We start from the raw sequence: 22,382 nt of genomic DNA, 5'->3' as shown, positions 1-22,382 counted from the left end.
GACCCCTCTCTCCTTGCTCTGTAAGAGTCTTATCTCAGCCAAGATCCTTACTACCCAGCAGAATCCTGTAACTCTAGAGGGACTAGGCTGGTAAGGATGGTTGTGAGTCCCTGGGAAGGTATGAACCCAGCCCGGCCATGGGGGTGGGGATAGGGTGCCTGAGGTCTCTGGCGCCACTTCAAGACCAAGAGCATCCGTAGATGGTAGGCTGGTGGGAAGTCATCCTGGGAAGAAATTGCAAACCTTTTCCTTCCCAAAGGCTTTTTGGGTAAAGGCAGGAGCTGCACCCAGATCGTAAAGTTCCGTAAGAACAGAATCCAGGACGTCAACTGTAATTGGGTTCTGAAAGATTTAGAGCCTGACTCCTCCTCGCTCTCACTTGTTGGAGCCCACTCAAGTCTGGAGTGGTCCCATAGAATTACGTTTGCTGCCACCCAGCCTGTGAGGGTCCCCCAGTTTCCTTGAAGGATTTGATCCCCAAAGCTCTATTCCAGATAAACTCCTGCTTCTCACCGGGAGCGGGGGGGGGGGGGGGGGGTTGGCTCCCTCCATGAAGAGGCGCCAAACAGGTGGAGAGGAAGCTCTTTAGATAAAGAGGAGGACTCGTGCAAAGTACCCCGCCTGGGAGGGGCTATCCTCATTCCCTGGGCGGGTTCCCTTCTCTCGGGGCCACTTCAATTGGTGGTCTCTCCAGTGGCTGCCTCTGAGCACGTGTCCTGCCGGACTGCGTCAGCACTGGGTAAACAGATGACTGGCTGCGTACCGGGCGGGGCTATTTAAGAGGAGTCGCCCTCAGCCTGCCCTCAACTTAGCTGGACTGAAGCCGTCTCCGCTGGAAACCGCCAAGCCAGCCGACTCCGCATCCAGAGGTAAGTGGCTGTCCGCTCCAAGAATCATGAGCGTGAAGAATGTTGGCCGGTAGCTTTGCACCTTTTGCCTTAGTCTTTCTGTTTTCTGTGCCTTCTCTCCCTTGGCAGCTGGAAAGATTTACTGAAGTCGGAAATAAGCTTAAAACGGGTCTGGGTGGGTACTGCTGCAGAAAGATTTGGTCTTCTGTGTGTTTTCTGTTTCCCCGCAAGGCTGGGGGTAACCATTCTTAGGGTTTCCCTGCTGTTCAGAGCACTTTGCAATCATTTAAAAGAAACTACCTGGAGGTTTTAAAAGAGTTTTGCCCATTTTCTAAATGCTGCATTTAAAAAAAAAAACCAAGGCTTTGAGGAATAGAAACACATCGTTATGATACAGGACCATCTGCTCAGTTCTCAAATGTAGCGGGGCTTTGGCCACATCTGAGGACTGGGTTCAGATTTCTGGGTTTTTCTTTTTCTTTTTCTTTGCATAGTGACTGCCCGTAAAACGCAGAGGAATCTCTATAAATACAGCTTTTCTTTATGGGCCCACACTTAAAACGGCACTTTCCATTGTCCTGCAGTTTTTTAAAATAAATTTAATCTGCATCTCTCTAGGAGTATCCTCTCTCCTGGAGGAGTCTCTCCTGTCTCTGTCTCTGTCTGTCTCTGTCTCTGTATCTCTCTCTCTCTCTCTCTCTCTCTCTCACACACACACACACACACACACACACACACACACACACACACACACACACACACACGCTTCACTCTGCTTTTCTGGTTAGAAGAGAGATTAACTACAAAGGCGTCCTGGAACTTCAGAAAAGCAGGAGGAGGCGCTGAACCGGGCAGAAAATCGGATCTCTGCTGGATTTCCAGATCCCAGGTGTGGATAACACAAAAGCCAGGCAGAAATGCCCGAGCCCACGGTGGCCAATCTGGCTCAGCCGCAGCCCCCACGTTTGGCCTCTGCCGACTTTCTGTGTGCCGGACTTTGGGCTGGAGCACGCCGAGGTCAGCCTTTGGTTCACGCTCCTCGCCTTTGCTTCCCATAGCCATGAAGAGCGGCGTATGTTTGTGCGTGGTGATGGCAGTCCTGGCCGCAGGCGCCCTGGCGCAACCCGTAGTCCCTGTAGAAGCTGCGGACCCCGTGGAGCAGCGGGCGGAGGAGGCGCCCCGAAGGCAGCTGAGGGCTGTGCTCCGGGAAGGCGAGCCCCGAGCGCGCCTGGGCGCACTGCTGGCGCGTTACATCCAGCAGGTCCGCAAAGGTAAGGATGTCTGCTCCCCCTCAGGCTTCTGCTGTGGCTCCTCCAGTCTTGATCCTTTCAGCACAGAGGAGGAAACAGGGAGTAAGCTTTTCACTTTTCTTCCCTGAGGTACGCTGCACTGTGTGGGGGCAGTAGACAGGACGCGTTCACAGAGAGGTGGGCAGAGGGCTTACCTCGTCATAGATAAGGGGATCCGGCTCACAGACCCTAAACTGATTTTGACACGGTCTTCGGGATGAAGTATAACATCGTTTTAGGGCAGCATTAAAAAATAATCGAGTGCTGGTCAAAATCCTCAGATCCGCCCTATCACCTCTGCAGTATACGCAACAGAACTAGAAACCACCAGACAATGACCTTGGGAACCCCTCTGGCAGGAAGTGGGTCGGGGCTGAGACAGCCCTGAGATCTGAGAAAAGCGATCGGCCTTGTGCACGAGTCCCTCAGTACAGAGCAGGTGGAAAGGGTCAACGGGCAAGAGTGCGTTTCCTTGACTGCGAGAGGGAAGACCACACAGGAAGAGCCGCATCTTACATGTCGGTAGCTGTTGGAAAGATGCTCCTGGTGCTGAAGACTGCAGAGGTTCCCCGCATTGGAAGGCCATGAAGCCCATGGGCGGTCTGCACCTTGCCCGTTGAATGTTCCAACCTGTGTCCGAGTCTCTCGTTTTTAGAGAAGAGAATAAGAACAGAGTGATTCAGATCCCCTTCCGGATTCCGAGGGCGGCCTTCAGAAGTCATGAGAGCAACTCTCATCTCTGACTTTATCCTCAGTGCCATGGACGATGACCTCTGGCTGGGTGTTAACCTGGACCAGTAGAGCTGGATTAAAACGCAGGAGGTGGGCACCTCTGTGTGGAGCTCACTAACCCAGTTTCCCCATGGCTAGTCGACCCTGCCTGCATTTGGCTTGACTGGTGAGGGGAAACTGGTTGAGTCTCCTAGAGTTTCACATAAAGATAAGAACAGGGGAAGTCAAACGATGTCTTATTCTTCTTCCTATTTGGGAACTCCCATTACAACTGCCCCTTTCTAGGTTATTTTCCTGATAATTCAACAGAGAAAAGGAAGGAAAGGTCGGAGGGAGGAAGGAAGAAGGGAGGGAGGGAGAAAAGAAGGGAGATTAGATAGATACATAGACAGACAGACAGACGGATAGACAGATGGATGGAGAGAGATGAATATAGATAGATGGATAGACAGATAAATAGTGAGAAAACCTGGGGTACCCCCTCCCCATTTCCTCTGATTGCTTATATAGGATCTGCTCTCTGGTGTAGACCACCAGCAGCCTCTTCTGAAGTATTCTAGACTTCATAGAGCCCCTTTGCCCAAGTTCAGGACTATTCCAAACAGTTCTAGCAACAGAGAGCAACAGAAAGTTGCCGAATCACTGCCTAAAACGAACACATGACCGTGGTTTTTCCAAGCAGAGGTCTCAGATGGAAGCTCCTCTGAGCTCTCTTCTATGCCTATCTCCCCTCAGCCTGTTGGACCCACCACACCCAGGAAGGAGCAGCCATCATTTAGAAGTTTGTTTTCCCATACCTAGGATCAGGGCTAAGTATAAAAAAGCCCACACCCAGGATCAGGGCTAGGTATAGAAAAGCCCACACCCAGGATCAGGGCTAGGTATAGAAAAGCTCATACCCAGGATCAGGGCTAGGTATAGAAAAGCCCACACCCAGGATCAGGGATAGGTATAGAAAAACCCACACCCAGGATCAAGGCTAGGTATAGAAAAACCCACACCCAGGATCAGGGATAGGTATAGAAAAACCCACACCCAGGATCAAGGCTAGGTATAGAAAAACCCACACCCAGGATCAGGGATAGGTATAGAAAAGCCCACAGCCAGGATCAAGGCTAGGTATAAAAAAGCCATGCTCACTTACTTGACAAATACAAACTAGGACTCAATAATATCACACCGCACAAGTTCTTTGACTATTTTACAGTGTTTTAAACTTAGCACTAATACATATTACTCTTAAAGATTCTAAACAAGATACTTTTTGACTGACTGGGGCTTGGTATTAGTTGGTAGACTGCTGACCCAGAATACACAGAATCCTGAGTTCAGCACCACAGGAAACTGTGTGGTGATGCACACCTGTCATCCTCAGGAGGATCAGTTCAAGGCTAGCCTCTGCTATGCAGCAAGCTGGAGGCTAGCCTGGACTACATGACAGCTTGAAAAAATAAAATAAAACAGCGTTTATCCTTCAGGCTTGTCTGCAGCACGCTCAGTCGTCTAGGAAGAAGCCCGTTCCTGCAGGTAGGGGAGGCATCGGCAGCTTGTGGCATTTAGTGTGCACTTGACCAGATGCTACCTCTGTGCGTCTCCCTCATAACGCGTTAGTGTTCTTCACAGTGAGCGTCTTGGAAGGGCCAAGCTAAAGAAAGAAAGCTTGTGACATCTGTGCCATGTTGGCACATCTGGAGGCAGGAGGGTGACTCTGTGCAGGTTTGACTTTCCCTGAGGTTTGGAAGCTGTCCAGCTTTCCAGCTCAAGAAGGAGTCGGGTCTCTTACCTCACCCCACGACTTGGTTCTGAGTCCTTCGCTGTGCGCTACTGGGGAAGGACGGCAGGAGAGGGGGTAGCCACACTTGACGACAGATCTGTGCGGCTTATGAGAACCGAGGCATGTTCCAAACACCCCGTCCATGACTGGCAGGCTGCACTTGACAGAGCATCGGTCACACAGAGCCCTCAGAGTGGATGCTAATCCCTAAGCAGGAGGACAGGCTGTTTCCATGTGACAGTAAGGGACCCAGGCTGCCTCTATTGCTGGTTGGGTTTTTTTTTTTTTTTTTTTTTTTTTTTTTTTTTTTAATCTGAAAGGTGGTGAACAGTTATGCAGCTGGGGCTTCTTTACACAGGCAGGGATATCTACCCAAAATCTCACTGAGTGGATTCTCCGCTCCCAAACAGGGAAGGCATGGGCCGGAGAGAGAAAACATGCAGTTGCTATTCATTATGGTGGTTTTCTGTTTTAAGTTTAGCTGGTTAAATTTATTATGCAGTAAGTCTGTGGTATCGCTTGAAAAGAATATTTTGCTAATGTGTGTTAATTATGACATGACGGTGAGTTTCATTATGATGTGCAGTACATGTACATCACATTCAAATCATACCCCACAACCCTCATCTATTCTCTCCCCACCCCTACTCCCTATCCTCTTGCCAAGTAACCCCTCCTTTACTTCCCTAGTTCTTTTCAATGACCCAACGGGTCTCATTAGGGTTGCTTACTGGAGCATGGGCTACAATGTATTAGTAAGTAATCCTTTTGGCTAGGCTACAATGTATCAGTAAGTAATCCTTTTGGCTGTGCTCGCCTGTGGGCAGGAGTTGTCTGAGAAGCCGTCTGCAAAATACCCAAAAGGTAGAAACATTATAGTCCCTGGGCAGTGGGAGCCATTGAGAGGTTTACACTTCTCCACCATGGAGGTCCTGAGGGACCCCTCTTTACCCTTAGCACGGAAGGTGCTACATCGATTACAATCCCAGGAGGCCCTTGATGAACATTGTGGGCAGAGACCATGCCATTGCCTGTCTTCTGAGGAAGGAATCTTGTCACTATGCCCCTCCTTGCTCAGAACACACAGTTGCCACAGGCTGTAACCCATTGCTGGTTACATCACTGCAGTTTGGTCAAGATGGCTGATTTAAGTTTCGTTTTTTTATGACTTCTCATTCAGTTTTTTTTTTTCTCTCAAGATGCCAGTTTCTTTTTAATCTAATAGAATGTATTCTTTTGGTTATTATTTTTAAAAGAATGTAGCTTTCAAGTTAATATGTTGTAAACAATATTCATATAGAAAGAGAACTTGATTCTATTACTCTTTTCATTTTAATTTAATTTTTTTTATTCATTTTACATCCTGCTCACTGCCCTCGTCCCAGTCACCTCCTTCCATAATCCTTCCTCCATCCCACTTCTCCTCCTCTGAGCAGGTAGGAGCCCTGAGTATCCCCCCTCCCCCACCCTGGCACTTCAAGTCTCTTCAAGGTCAGGTCCTTCCTCTCCCACTGAGGCCAAACAAGGCAGCCCAGTTAGAATCCTATATACAGGCAACAGCTTTGGGACGGCCCCGGCTCCAGGTGTTCAGAACCCACATGAAGGCCAAGCTGCACATCTGCTACATACGAGCGGGGAGGCCTCGGTCCAGCCCCTGTATGTTCCTTGGTTGGTGGTTCAGTCTCTGAGAGCCCTAGGGTTCACGGTGGATTGTTGGATTCTATTACTTTTTCAACACTTATTCATGAGGGGCTGTGCCATGGTAATCCTGTGGAGCTCAGAGGACAACCCACAGGAGTCTGCTCTCTTTTTCCACTGTGTGGGTCCAAGGATGAAAACTCATGTTGTCGAGCTTGGCGCTAAGCATCTTTACCCACTGACCTGTTCGACTGGTCCTCATTCTATAAAAATCTTCCTTCCTTTCTTCCTCCTCTTCCTCTTTCTCCTCTTCCTCCTCCTCCTCTTTTTCTCCTCCCGCCCCCGTGTGTGTGTGTGTGTGTGTGTGTGTGTGTGTGTGTGTGTGTGTCTGTGTGTGTGTGTGTGTGCACTGTGAAGGTCAGAGGTCAGCCCTGGGTGTTGGTTAGGCTTTCCCTTGCCCCCGGTTTGAAGGCCAGTCCTTTTCATTATTTGTTGACACACGTTGTCCTGCAGGCTTCCTGGCCCAGGAGCTTCTAGGGAATTCTCCCGTCTCTGCCTGTCATCTCAGCACAGAGACCTGAGTTCGATCCCCAAGAAATCACAGGAAAGGCTGAATGTGGTCTGTTCCCACAGCCCCAGGGCTGGGGAGGTAGATAGGAGGGTCTCGGAAGCTTGCTAACCAGATGGAGTAGCCCAGGCAGTGAGCTTTGTCTCAGTAAGATGGAAAGAGATTGAGGTACACACAGATGTTCACACGGACATGCACAAACCCACACACACATGTGCATACACACGCACACCCTGTTTCCTCACTGCTTTAATCCTGACTTAAACGGGTCGCATTCTCAGATCTAAGGTTCTCCTCTCCTTCCTTTCTTCCTCCCGCAGCGCCTTCTGGCCGCATGTCCGTTCTTAAGAACCTGCAGAGCCTGGACCCCAGCCATAGGATAAGTGACCGGGACTACATGGGCTGGATGGATTTCGGCCGGCGCAGTGCTGAGGACTACGAATACCCATCGTAGTGGGCCAGCCCCTCGGCGCTGCTGGCAGGAGGCGGAAAGACAAAACAAACAACCACGAATACGACCCCTCGCCTCTAATGTTTGACATTTTGAGTATCTATTTATTAAGTCCCCAATGTGAAATCTGTCTGTTCAGAGTGTGAAATGCAGCCACACCTCAGCCTAGCTGTGTGGTGGGAAGGCAGTGTTTCCCTCTGGCGACTCTCAGACCTAATGTTGCTATGCTATTAAAGAGATTTCCTTCTGCCCCTCATCCATTGTGTCCAGCGAGGGTCCCCAGACCGGACAAGGAAGGGAGCCTGGTACACGATGCCTACAGATAAAGCCTTTCAGTAGATGGTTTCAGAAATGGTCCAGGACACGAGTGCAGGGCATGGATCTGGCCTCCCCACTAAATAAAGGGTGGTTTGTGGGAGTACCCCTGGGCTCAGCTCCAGGGCCCACCCTCAGCGATAGTGACTGACGCTGATCTCTTCTTACAGCCCTCCCACCCCAAGATTTCTCTAGGGTTCTCTTGGCCTATCGTAAGCTACAGGGCAATGGTCACCCCACAGTCTGACTTCTGCAGACCAGGGGTGAACCCGAAAGGTGGTGATGGCTGACCCCGTCCCCCAGCTGGAGAGCCCCAGATTTGCAGGTTGATGCGCCCAATGAGTAGGATTCCATTATTCAACACCCTCAAACTATGGAGAGTAGGGAGAGTAGGGACTCACCAGTGGACCGTGATGAACTGCACATTCAGACTCAGCCAGTCACGGCGCACGTCCGAGCTTGTGCTGCCGGCCACAGCCCATTCTTAGACTTCCACTGATGTAGCATCAAGCCTAGGCTGTGCCACTTGTCCTGGGGAATCTACACCTGTTCTGTCCCAAGCAAAGAGGACACTGACGGGCCAGAGAAACAATTCCATCCGCACCTATCCTGGAGGTTTTATCAGGGTTACCAGCCCAATGTGGGTGGCAAGTCATGAAAGCTGCATCCTCAGCACTCCCTGCACAGCTTGCAGGCAACTCCACGGAAGAATCTCCTCTCTGTTTTCCAGTTTTATAATCAGGGGTAGCGGGCTTGTTTCCTGAGAGTTTCATAAGCTTGTTGAGCCTCCCTGATCCCTTGAGGAGGAAACAGTTACACAACAGCCTGTGATAGCTCACCCTCAGCCCTGCAGTCAGTCAGAGGGATGCTGGGAGGAGTCCTGCCATCCAGAACAGAATCTGTTCCTTCTCTGTGGGCATCAGTAAAGGGGTCTGGCCCACAGAAATTTCTAAGAACCACCACCCACAATGCAGGCTCACAGACCTCCTTACCAGGCCTCCAGGATGGGGTTGCACAAAGGGATATATATTAAAAGCAACATTTCCAATCTATATCATGCTCAGCAAGCCCACCCTGGCCCGCCTTCACCCACTCTGTTTCTTCAGTGGTAGAAAAGGGATTCTTCGTCCTCCTGGTGGCCTCAGGGAAACATGGTCAGAGCAGTCTTTAACCTGAGCACAAGCTAGAATTCAGTGTAAAATAAGGATCCCGAGTAGATATCACAATGCATTTGTTACCTCCCAGGGTTCCCACTCATCTGTTCTGACAGTTTCCTCTCTGAGACTGCCCCTGATGTTAGGTATCCAATTCCCACTTGTGATGGTAACTTGGTAACTTGACTGGATTGAGAGTCAGATAGGAGACACACTTCTGGGTGTGTGTTTCCAGAGAAGAGTAACTAAAGAGGAAAGACTCACCCTAAACACGTGGCCCCATCTGTGGGCTGGGAACCCAAGCTGAATTAAAGGATGAAAGTGAGCTGGGTACCAGCATCTGCCTCTCTACTTCCTGATGCCCCCTTCTCTTCGGAACACAGTCCACTGTATCCCTCTAAACCACAAGCCAACCTAAATCCTTCCTCCCTGAAGTTTCTTAAGTCACAGAGAGGGGACTAGTAACTAACATACCATAATTCATTCAAAAACATCTGTAGGTTTGTGTTTTTAGCACACCACCAAGCATGGGGTGGGGTGGGAGGAGATTACACCCTCCCTGTGTGGGGGGATGGGGTTGACCAGGGACTCAGAATTGAACACAAAGCCAGCAGTACCCAAGGAATGATGAACTGATCTGAATTAATGGCTTTTGAATCTCCGGGAATGTGGGCACTAAGTTTTTAAGGACTCCTAGAAATGTAAAGGCCACGTATTTCGGTGATGCTGTTCAACTTACTCATTAATAAAGAACCTGTAGGAAGTACAGAAGCCTAAAAGGATAACAGGCGTACAGACGCTGGGGGCAGGGGAGTGGCTGTCATGTCAATAAGATCGATTAAGTCAATAATCTGTCTCCAGAACAGAGATTAGTTGTGTCTTTGGATATCTCTCCCTATGCCTCTCCGGACACATCAACAGGTTCTAGCAGAGAGCTGCCAGTGTATGAAGTCAAGAACTGGCTCTGGTTGTACCAGACAGAGTGGTGAGCTCACAGAAGGACTCAGTGTGCTGGTCTCTGTCCTCCCAGTTCAAGGACGTGTGGCTGGTCACACGTCATCTACAGTCAGGAAGCAGAGAGACAGGGCCGCTGTTCAAATTTCTCCTTTTTATTCATTCATGGCCCTGGTCTGTAGGATGGTGCCACCCATGGTTGGGATGAATTTTCTCTCCTCAAAAACATCCTCAGAGACACACCAGAGCCATCTCTCTGGGGCGGTTTTAAATCTCATCAAACTGACAAGACCAGACGCCCCATGTGCCAACGGAAAGGTTCTTAATCTTTCAACTTCATTCCTAGGTACATTCAATATTTTTCCACAGCGCCTTTAAATCATTGCTCATCCTGGGGGTAAATACAGCAAAAACCAGGCAGAGAGGGAGTGGCGACCTAACTGATTTTCCCTGGGCTCTAGAGTCTCCAAATATTTGTTATGAAATGTGAGAAAATTTGCCGTATCTTTCTTCTGCTCTAGGCTAGAGCCTCTGTTCCAGAACCCCATCACTTCCTGGACCCACTGGACAGAGCCCCACCCCCCAGCAGTATTACCTCCACTTACTCCTGAGTCTGACCTCACCCCTCACTCCTTACACCCTCGACTGCCTGAGAACACTGAACTCAGTTCTGCCTCCTTCGGACTCGTTCTCTGACTGACCTTCCCTGACGAGCATCTTCCCAACCCTTCAGCTCTGCCTCACCCACTGACCCATCTTTCTCTCTCAGAATTACACTGTATATTACATGCTTGCTTGTTCTCTCTCGCCTACTAGGACATCGGTCCCATAAGGGCAGGGGTTTTGTCTGTTTCATTTAATTTTCATCACTTACCATGGTGTCTGGACTCAATAAATATTTGTATAGTGGATTAGTCAGCAAGGAAAAGTGTCTGGGGACCCCTTCCAACAAGGTTGCAGATTGGTTTTAGAAGCAGTTTCATTAGGAAGGTAAAACACACACAGGGGCAGGATCAAGTCCTTCCAAGCCGGCACAGAAAGCTGAAAGGCAGGCTAGCACACGGATGTCATGCGTGAGGAATGTGACAGAGTACTAAAGGACACACACATATTCAGCCTCATTTCTTTTACTCCATCCAGTCAAAGCCCAGGAAGGGAGTCATGAAGGAGGTAAGGCTTCTTGCCACGGATTCCATGTCTGGGGCCTACATGGTGGACAGAGAGAACTGGCTTCCCAGAGCTGTTCTCCACATACAAACCATATCATGTGTGAGCCCCCACAACAATAAATTATTTCATATTTTACAACTGATTTTTTAAGCTCAGAAAATATTGATATTAGAAGAAGAAAAGGAACATGTTGGTGGTTTTTCAGTGGCTTCCCCATGTGTAGTAAAGATGTGAAAACTATCTAAATAGCCGCTGGCACAAGTCTGAAATCCTAGCTACTTGGGAGGCTGAGGCAGGAGGATTGGGAGTTCAAGGCAACTTGGCAGCAAAACTGTATCTCAAAATAAAAAGTAAAGAAAAAACCAGAGGTGAAGGTAAGTGATGTGGCATTTAGCATAGGTAAGGCCTGGATTTCATTCTTGGCAACACACACATACACATCACTCTCATACAGACATATATGCAGTCACACATGCCACTCACATGCACATATAGTCACACACACACACACATTCACACATACACACACAATGCATTCACACACAGACATATGCACGCATGCACACTCCACACACACTGGAGTGTGTGCATTTGCTCATTAGATGGTTCACTTTAAAGTCCTTCTTTAAAGGCCTTGAGAGTTCCAGCATCTGACCAGCCCAATCTGTTCAGTTTCTTTTCCAAAGAGAAATGAATTCACGCCACGGTACTTTGTATGCTGGAGACGTGTGCCCTGCCTGACACGAGCATCCCACCTGAGGCCCTGGATCTTGTTGGCATCTTAGAATGTGTTGGCAGTTTTGCTTTAGTGGGTTATCTACACAAGTTCCCCCGCCTCTTGGCTATGCTCACATGTTTACGGAGCGTGAAGGCCGCTCCTTAGCCTCCCCTCTGGCATGTGCCCAGTGACCAACCTGGGAACTGGTTTATTCGAGACTGCGGTCGTCAGAGCCTTTGGCGGGGGAGAGAGTCAAACATTGTGCACACGTGCACGATTATCTAGAGACGAACTTAAACGATGATGACGATGACAATGTTAATAGATGGGAATTTGCAGAGAATATTAACTTGGGGGAGGACCTACCTTGAATGTTGTGGTATCAGCGCATGTGCTACGATTCCAGGCTGAATAAGAGGAAGAGGGAAGCCAGTCAGACCCTACATGCCCCTTCCACGGCTTTCTGGTCCACCAAGATGAGAGCCAGCAGCCTTCCCTCTCTCCACCGCCTTGGTTTCTGCACTGCAACAGACACCACCACGACACTCTTCTTCCTGTTCCCAGCAACATGTCAGGCATTCAGCACTGATAAACGTGACTGTGGTGGTTGGAATAGAATGGCCCCCATGGGCACTTACATGTGAATGCTGGGTCATCCAGGAGCCACACTATTAGGAGGTGTGGCCTTGTTGGGGGAAGTGTGTCACTGGAGTGAGCTTTGGGGTTTCAAAAGCTCGAGCCAGGCCCTGTGTCTTGCTCTTTCCTGCTGATTGCTTATCCAGAATAAAGAACTCCCCGCTGCCATGCCTGCCTCTGAGCTGCTATGCTCCCACACCGTGATGATAATGAACGAAATCTCTGAAACTGTAAATAAGTCCCAATTAAATGTTTTCTTTTCTAAGAGTTGCTGTGGTCACGGTGTCTCTTCACAATGGCAGAACCCTGACTAAGACACTGACCAGTGCAGTATCCAGTAACTGCTGTGTGAATCATAACCCTGACAGGGAAGCCTCAGACTCAGTAACTTACCCATACACCAGAGCAGACACTGACACATTCTGTTCAGGTTGCTGATGTCTCTCTGTGAGGCCATGTTGAAATCTGTAGGACTCACCCTCCTTTGTTATTCAACCAACTGAAAATGTAAGATATAATTCAGTCTGTGGAATTATATTTTTAATGAGTGATTTTTCATTTTATCTCTGAGCTTTTTAACATGACTACCAAAAAGAACGAATTTGGTAGAATCACCCAATCACTGGGAAGCAAATAAAGATTACTGTCAAATAAAATGTTTTTTTGTAGAATTAAAACCAATAAGGGGGGGGGGGAATCCAAACAACTCTTCGAGATATTTTGAAGACAACTTGGTAACCATGGTTACTTCTAATTAGCAAGCCAGCATCTTCTGCCTTCCAGATCTGAGCAGAGGAAAAGTGAAAGGAAAACAATTCCAAAAAAGTGAAAATGTTAAGTTCTGCCGAGTGTGTCTAAGCTTGTGTTTAGAGCATGAAAACAGAGTAGAGAAACTGCTGCTGGCAAGATGGCTGTTCCCACCTCAGCTTTGCCATCTGTGTTGCTCCCTGACTCACAGGGAGCTTTAACCGCAACCTGGGATATCTACAAAGTCTCCTTAGAGGAGGTGACACCAGGGGCCAGAGCCTGAACCGGCAGGATTAGGATGCTTCATAATCAACTTGAGGTGTCAGCCTCTCTCACACAAACCCAAAGTTGCCTGGGAACCTGAGCCGTTTCAGACTGGACTGCGGGCGAGTCTGTGAGGCTTTGGCTGGTGATTAATGTGAGACGGCCCAGTCCACTGTGGGCGGCGCCAGCCCTGGGCAGGTGCTGTGATCTATAGAAAGGAGTAACACACCTCTGTTCAACTTCCTGACCCTCTGTACATCTCCTCCATCTCCTCCCATACCTGATTCTGCCCCTCTTTTCCCTCTCCATCCTTTCTTCCTCCCAAGTCCCTCCCACCCTCTACTTCCCTTGATTATTTTGTTCTCCCTTCTAAGTAGGAATCAAGCACCTACTCTTTGACCTTTCTTCCTCTTGTGCTTCATGTAGTCCATGAGTTGTATCTTGGATATTCCAACCCCTTTGTCTAAAATCCACTTATCAGTGAGTACATACCATGTGTGTTCTTTTGTGACTGAGATTCCTCACTCAGAATGGTATTTTCTAGATCCATCCATTTGCCTGAAAATTTCATGAAGTCATTGTTTTTAATAGCTGAGTAGTACTCCTTTGTGTAAATGTACCACATTTTCTGTATCCATTCCTCAAGGCTGCTATGAATATAGTGGAACACGTGTCCTTGTTATCTGTTGGATCATTTTTTGGGTATATGCCCAGGAGTGGTATAGCTGGGTGGTCAGGTAATACTATGTCCAATTTTCTGAGGAACCACCAGACTGATTTCCAGAGTGATTGTACCAGCTTTCAATTCCACCAACAGTGGAGGAGTGTTCCTTTTTATCCACATCCTCACCAGCATCTGCTGTCACCTGAGTTTTTGATCTTAGCCATTCCAACTGGTGTGAGGTGGAATCTCAGGGTTGTTTTGATTTGCATTTATCTGATGACTAGGGATGCTGAGCATTTCTTTAGTTGCTTCTCCACCATTCAGTATTCCTCAGTTGAAAATTCTTTGTTTAGCTCTGTACCCCTTTTTTAATAGGATTATTTGATTCTCTGGAGTCTAACTTCTTTAGTTCTTTGTATATATTGGATATTAGCCCTCTATCAGATGTAGGATTGGTAAAGATCCTTTCCCAATCTGTTGGCTGCCATTTTGTCCTATTGACAGTGTCCTTTGCCTTACAGAAGCTTTGCAATGTTATGAGGTCCCATTTATCAATTCTTGATCTTAGAGCATAAACCACTGGTGTTCTGTTCAGAAAAATTTCCCCTGTGCCCATGTGTTCAAGGCTCTTCCCCACTTTCTCTTAGATTCAGTGTATCTGGTTTTAAGTGGAGGTCCTTGGGAGATGGGGAACTGAGGGTATCAGAAAGTTCCAGATGCCAGTTAAGCAAGAGCCTCCCAGGACCCCATGGGGATGACATTGGCTGAAATACCCCACAAGGGGGAGAAAGAACCTGTCAAGACCATATCCAGAGGTTCAGCATGGCCCCCTGGTTAAGGGATGGGGCCCACCCACCCATCTCCAAAATTTTAACCCAGAATTGCTCCTGTTTAAAGGAAATATAGGGACAAATAGTGGAGCAGAGACTGAAGAAAAGGCCACCCAGACCCAGAGACTGCCCTACCTGGGGATCCATCCCACATGCAGACTAGGTCACTACTGCTGATGCCAAGAAGTGCCTGCTGACAGGAGCCTGATGCAGCTGTCTCCTGAGAGCTCTGCCAGATCCTGACCAGTACAGATGCAGATGCTTGAAGCCAACTTGGAGCTGAAGGGGCCTTATCTGGCATCAATAGGAAGGGAGGCCCTTGGTCCTATGAAGGCTCAATACCCCAGTGTAGAAGAATGCTAGGGCAGTGAGGTGGGAATGGGTGGGTGGGGGGTTGGGGGAGCACCCTCATAGAAGCAGGGTAGGGGGAATGGGATAGAGGGTTGCAGAGGGAAAACCAGGAAAGGGGATAGCATTTGAAATGTAAATAATAAAATATCCAATTTTTAAAAGGAGAGAAAGGAGTAACAAAGCAATCCATGAAGGGATCAAGAGTGCAGTGTACCCCATCTACTTCCGGTCCTGCCTCCAGCCCTGTGCTGGCTGGTTTTGTGTCAACTTGACACAGCTGGAGTTATCACAGAGAAAGGAGCCTCAGTTGGGGAAATGCCTTCATGAGATCCAGCTGTAAGGCATTTTCTCAACTAGTGATCAAAGGGAAGGGCCCAGCCCATTGTGGGTGGAGCCATCCCTGGGCTGGTAGACCTGGGTTCTATAAGAAAGCAGGCTGAGCAAGCCAGGGGAAGCAAACCAGTAAGTGACATCCCTCCATGACCTCTGCATCAGCTCCTGCTTCCTGATCTGCTTGGGTTCCAGTCCTGACTTCCTCTGGTGATGAACAGCAGTGTGGAAGTGTAAGCTGAATAAACCCTCTCTTCCCCAACTTGCTTCTTGGTTATGATGTTTGTGTAGGAATAGAAACACTGACTAAGACAGAAGGTTAGCGCCCAGCTTTCCCTGTCTTGGGCAAGAAGTCAAGTTCAGAGGCAAAGAGGTAGACTGGCTCCATTTGGATGCCTCTAAGACGTTCCCAACACAGGCTTCCAACTTGAGCTCCCGACTGTCTTTCCAGCTCTCCAGAAGGCAACTCTGCTGTCCTCTCGGAGCTTAGGCCAGAATCCTTGCTGCTCCATTGCTTCCCATGTCTTCCATCTAAACCGTTGATGAATCTCGTTGACTTAACTACAAGATGTGTTAAGAATCTACCCTGGGGGCTGTGAAGCCAGCTCACTTTCTGCGAAGTCTGGATCCTCAGAACCCACGTAAGTTCCTGGTGGAATATATTTCAGCCTCTGAGGGTGAGATTGGCATCCCAAAGCATGACTAGCCATATCGATATGCTCTGGGATTGCTTGATAGGCCCTGCCTCAAGAAATAATGCATAAAAGCAATGAAGAATAAGTCCTAACAACAACCTCTGGCCTCTACAAGTGCACACATATGCATATGCCATACATGTGGGTTTTTAAAAAAGATTTATTTATTATATATGAGTACACTGTAGCTGTCTCTGACACCAGAACAGGGCATCAGATCCCATTACAGATGGTTGTGAGCCACCATGTGGTTGCTGAGATTTGAACTCAGGACCTCTGGAAGAGAAGCCAGTTCTCTTAACCGCCTAGCCATCTCTCCAGCCCTGTGGTTTTTGTTTTTGTTTTGCTTTTTTTTAAGAATTATTTTATATATACACGAGTACACTGTAGTTGTCTTCAGACACCCGAAGAAGGTATCAGATTGGTTGTGGGCCACCAAGTGGTTACTGGGATTGAACTCAAGACCTCTGGATGAGCAGTCGGTGCTCTTAACCGCTGAGCCATCTCTCCAGCCTGGCACATGCAGGGATTTAATAAAAGTAAAATAAATTGCCTGCTCTGCGCTGCTTGCAGACTCACCACTTGTGAGGAACAGCACTATCCTTTCCCTGGATAGAGTCCTTGAGTTTAAGGACACAGGGGCGGGGTGGGGGGGTGGAGCAGGGCTGGGATGGGGGCGGGGATGGGGGCGGGCCGCCCAACAGTGCTCTTGAGGCTTTGGGTCTGCAGTCCTGACTCCCTGGCTTCACTGTGTATCTCTATCACACTGGGACATGCACATGGCTTATCTCTCTTTCGAAATGAAAACTCCTCTACTCCCAACAAGGAAAGAGACCAGGTCAGCTGAAGGCAAAGAGGTAGGCGTGACCCCGGCAGCAAAGAATTTTAAGTCATAACGGCTAACCAGTAACAAGGCTCTGTTTTCCAAAGACGGAATGTAGGGAGTTGGGATGGGATCATCGCAATACTGGGACCTCACACACACTGGCAAACGCTGAGATGCTCCCCCAGCTAGAGAACATGGGGGAACCAGAGCTCCCACTTCTGTGGGACTTGGGAAGAGGTCAGGAGCTGATAAAACTGAGATGCATGATGCAGCCATCTTGAGAAGGGACAGTGGGCTGCCTGGATGCTATTCCCACAAGGAGAGCAGTGGCTGTTGTTATCTGATGCTATTCCTGGAGAGACAGGTACAAATAAATGTCCATTAACCTCTGATAGGAGATGGGGAACCAATAGGGAACCAAGGACAAACCTGAATACCGGAGAGCCAAGGTCCAACTTGGTGAACCAACGAGATTTATTGGAATATGGGTGAAGGGTCACTTACAGGAGCAGAAATGACTCTGTGACAGCTGTATCACCAAAGCCCACCCAGCACAGAGACAACTCACAAAGCTGGAAGCCTGGAACACACCACCCAGCCTGCAGGCAGCTCTGCGGGTTGAGCACAGTCCTTTCCAGGTGGCCAGCTGGTCCCAGCCTCTCCTGAGCAGCTTAGCTTGTCTGACAGTTTTCTGCTTGGGGAGGGAAGAGTCTAGTAAATCTGATCAGTTTGAGGGACTTCCTGAAGCTACATGAGTTGTTTGCTTCCTGTCCTAACTAGCTTCCCTTAAGTATAGAGTGCATCACTTCCTGGTGTCTCCTTCCTTCCAAACATCCTGCCCTAAGGTTTCTATCCCAGGTTGGAGACTTTAATCTAAGGCAACTGCTACACAACAGCGACACCCTGTGGTGGGAAGCAGGGGGAACCGCACACTGTAGCTGGGTAGGGAGATGCTGGGATGTTACTAATGGATACAGACATTGACAGCAATTTCCAGGGATGTGGATCACGGAACCTCAGCTGTAGCAAAGCAGTGAACACAAATTTTTAGTGGAGAGACAACAAATTCATAATCAGTACAACCGACCTCCCCTCAGTTCCCATGTTGGGTGTGTTGTTGCGGTCACCATGTCAAAGCACCCTCAGGTTGCTGAGCACCCAGACAGAGTTTAGGAGGAACAAAACACAGGCTGGATGTCTCCCATGTTCCCTGAAGCTCCCTCTGGGGGCGATGTGTGCGTTTTTGTTTGAAGAAGAGCTTCCCCATTCAACCTACCTTTCTCTTGCAGCTGGGCCATAGGCTCATAAAACCCGCCCCACCACCAGCCTCTCGTGGGCTATGGCCTTATGACAGTGGATTCCATTGTTAGCAGTGTGGGCCACAGGGCCAATGGTCTCCTGGTGGCGGCATCTTCTGGCATGCTCCTTCCTCCCTGGCCACTAAGTCTGACTCCCCAACCTTAGGGAGGCCTCTCTATGTTATCATTATCCTGCAGTAAACCTTAAAACAAAACAAAAACCTCTAACCCGGTGGTTTCCAACCTTCCTGATGCTTCAACCCTTTAATACAGTTTCTCATGTCATGGTGACCCCAACCATAAAATTATGTTTATTGCTACTGCATAACTATAGTTTTGCTACTGTTGTGAACTGTAATGTAAAACTATCTGTGTTTTCCAATGATCTTAGGCATCCCCCCCTGAGAAGATCATTTGACATAGAGGGGTCAGGACCCACAGTTTGAGAACCATGTCTCTAACCCAGAGTTGACCTGTTGTATGTGCAACTAAGAGGCTTAGCTTATGTGGAAATGTTTCCTAAAGACTTGTTTAAAATGCAGGGAAATAAAGGCACATGGCTGAAATGGGGGGGAGGGATCCCGAGATGGGGGAGGAGGAGACCCACAGAATTCATGCAGAAATGGGTCAGAGTCTACAGGGAGAACCTGTTTCCTTCATAAACGAGAAAAATCAAAGAGAGCCAACAGCAAACGGGTACGTCTGGACACAGGAAGTTGGGAGCCGTCCTGTGAGCTGTCTCTGTTTTCACTGTGGAGAGGAGCAAAGTGTTCGTTTAGCAGAGTGTGGTGACCACAGGGCACAGCTATGGGAGGGCCCGATGTGGGGTCTAGAGAGCCAGCAAGCCTGGGGATGCGTCATAAGACCTTCTGGCCTCAGTGAAGCCCAGCTGAGGTAGAGACAGCCGACCGGAACCTGTACTCTGGGCTTATCTCCACTCATGGTCAGTTCAGGAGCCCTGCCTAGGGAATGCTGCTGCCCACCATGGATCGGATCATGCCATACTGACTACCTTAATTAAGATACACACTCTCTCTCCCCACCTCCCACGCACCCCTCCCAAGGCCAACCCAAATGCAGACAATCCCTTAATGAGGCTGTCTTTCCAGGTGATTCTAAGTTGTATCAAGTTGACAATTAAAGCTGACTTTAGATGGGCACATGTCCAAGCCCATCTAAGATAGCATCTTAACAACACATAACATTTTCATAACTGTCTCTAAGGTGCTTTCTAGATGGTACAGGTGTGGTGCCAGGTCAGGTGTGATTGTCTGGTGTGTGTGTGTGTGTGTGTGTGTGTGTGTGTGTGTGTGTGACTGTGTATGAGTGTGACTGTGTGTGTGTGACTGTGTGTGACTGTGTGTGACTGTGTGTGTGCGCTCGAGTGAGTGAGTGAGAGAGAGAAGTGTTTCCTCCCCACTGGATGCTGAATTCTGCTATTTTTCATTGCTGTGCCTCTCTGGCCCCATGACTTCCTGATGTCCCAGGCATAGGGACTCACTTGCCTGCTCTCATGACTACCTCTGCTGCCTCCTCTCGGCCTCCACTAGAGTCTGTCTGGATCCTTAGAGAAGTCTGAGGCAGTCATTCATGGAGCCTCTAAGAGGGAGAACCAATCCACTGATAGAGAAACCACAGAGAAGCCAGGCCTGCCCCCTGGGCATTTTCCCAACCCCCGAACCCAAGCAAAGCCCCTCTGCAAGTGATGGTCCAAATGGGAGTGAGACGGGTACCTGCCCTCTACTGCCCAACCTGGAGATACTGCTTATCCAGAGCCTTCTTTTATCTCCGAGCGCCCTCTACTGGCTGTGGAAACAAACTCCTCTTGGGCTATGACGTGATCCTCTGATCCCCTATCTCAAATTAATCCCTTTTATACACTTCAGGGAATTCATATCGATGTCCCCCTCTGCCAGCCTTCTCCAAGATGGCATCAGGTTCTGAATGAGGTGCCACTGGAGCTGAGGGAGGCTTCTGCTGTTCTCTTTGCCCTACCCACAGGCTCTGGGATGCACCAGCCTTCCTGCTCCCTAGCAGCGTGTGATAGTGAGTCCTCACGTCTGCATGGCGCTGGATACTTCTCCATTGAGCCCCATCTGCTGTCATTTCTCCTTGCCCATTGCTCAGGGGAACTGGGGCCCTGTGGTGGAGGTGAGTTTAGGGCGGGGCTGTGTAATGCCTTCCTAGCCCCTGTAAATCCGGATCATCTGCCCTCGGACCCTAAGACTCATCCCAGGCTCTTCTCATAACCTGGAGCTCAGACCACCAGAAGAAGGACACTGTGTCTGTATCAAATGCATAATGAATATTGGGAACCTCCAGCCCCTCCCTTTCCTTGTCTGTTACAAGAACCTCGACCACTCAGTTGCTGTCATGGGTGACTGACATGAGCCTAGGAGAGGGTAGGGTGGGGACTGCACTGAACTGACGGAAAAATGAAAACGCGGCCCAGCAAGCTTCCTCTCCATGTCTGGTTCCACACCAAACTGTGTGCTTAGCCTTTTCTTCCCTCAGAATTGAAAACCAAGAACCTGACATCTTTGTTTCCTGGTTCACGTATTGGCCTCTTTAGGGAGGGACACTTGTCCTTGGGTTGAACAACGTGGGCTGGGCGTGGGGCATGAATTTGGGGGTGGTGAGTAGAGAAAAGTGGGTGTGGGAGGAGATATAGAGTTGTCATGTGAATATGATTAAGATGCATGTATGAAATTCTCAAAGAATTCAGGAAAAAAATGTTTTTAAAAGATATAGGCACATGTCCCCAACAGAGGGTCCCTTGTAGCATCCAGAACTCACACTGACTTGGTGTGAACCCTTTCCTGCGGTTGCAGCTTAGCGGGGAACTTCCTGTTCTGCACCCAGAGGTGCTGAAGATCTCCCTCTTGCATCCGGATGTGGAGGAGAGGAGCCCAGGGTGGCACAGCAATGGGCCACAGCCACGAGAAAGTAAATTCTCTATCACCGCCTCTACCTGTCAGTGGGCGTCCCCCGGCTGTCCCTACTCAGACAACTGTCTCTCACCAGCTGCTCTCTCTGTTCGAATAAATGCCCCTGCCTCATATCTCACAGGGTAGAGCTATCTTACCCTCCTTACAGATTAAAAAGATGGAGGCCTTGAAAGACAGTAAGTGGCTTGCTCGAGGTCATCATTACCAACTGGTTGAACCTGGCAATATGCTCAACACCATTGTCCCTAACACTCTCGCCAAGTCCCCAACATCCTTGACACTCATGATGCCACGCCCCTAGCGTCCCTGATGGACATTCATGATGCCACGCCCCCTGCCTCCCTAACACTTATGCCACGCCCCCAGCACTCCTGACACTCATGCCACGCCCCTAGCGTCCCTGATGGACATTCATGATGCCACTCCCCTAGCTTCCCTAACATTTACGCCACGCCCCCAGCATCCCTGACACTCATGACGCCACGCCCCCAGCGACCTTGACATTGGTGAAGCCACACCCCTAGCCTCCCTGACACTCATGCCAAGCCCCCAGCATCTACCTCTGGAGACAGCAGAGTTTAGTCTTTCCTCCTCAGACTTCCTCTGGTAGCCTTTACCTAAGTCTATCAGCAGAAGTCTATGGGAGAAAGTTTGACTTCCTCTCTGGTGGTTTTCTCTGTGATGTCATACCTGTGTGGGAAACCCCTTACAGGAAAAGGCTTTGTTCATTCTGTGCTTTAATCCTAAAAGATGAAAATCAACTGTGACTGTAGAGGACTGGCTCACAGAAGGACGTGTGTTCACAGGACTGAATTGGTCTCCAATTGAGCAGCACACAGCCCTGAAAAGTGCATCTGGCGGGAAACTCGCCCATGGGATGCTATTATGTCGGGAAAGGTTTGGGGATGAGAGACTGATTGACCTTTCACTTACTGTCCCCAAAGGGGCAAAATCCTTCAACTCTTCAAGAGGCGAATTTCCTGATGAGAAGGTGCATACAAATCAAGGCTAGAGAGACGGCTCAGGTGAAGAGTACTTAACTGCCTTTGCAGAGGAATGGTTCCCAGCACCCACATCAGGCTGTAACTCCAGCTCCAGGGGATTCACTGCCCTCTTCTGGCCTCTAAGGGCAATTGAATTCAGACACACATATCCACACACAGACAAGAAAAGTCACAAGGC

General features: G+C 49.1%; 1 protein-coding gene across 1 annotated transcript; it reads left to right on the top strand.

Annotated features, from left to right (window-relative positions):
- Positions 1–1,908: 1,908 nt before the first annotated feature.
- On the top strand, positions 1,909–7,386 carry CCK (cholecystokinin; the record flags this gene model as incomplete). Its single annotated transcript, XM_080934117.1, has 2 exons — positions 1,909–2,119; positions 7,170–7,386. The coding sequence occupies 2 exons, from the start codon at positions 1,909–1,911 to the stop codon at positions 7,301–7,303; spliced, it is 345 nt and encodes a 114-aa protein (XP_080790243.1). The 3' UTR covers positions 7,304–7,386.
- Between the last annotated feature and the right edge of the window lie 14,996 nt (positions 7,387–22,382).

This window comes from Micromys minutus (assembly GCF_963924665.1).
Source record: "Micromys minutus genome assembly, chromosome: 21".
In the NCBI taxonomy this organism is placed as follows: Eukaryota; Metazoa; Chordata; class Mammalia; order Rodentia; family Muridae; genus Micromys; species Micromys minutus.
This window is presented reverse-complemented; position numbering and strand designations above follow the sequence as displayed.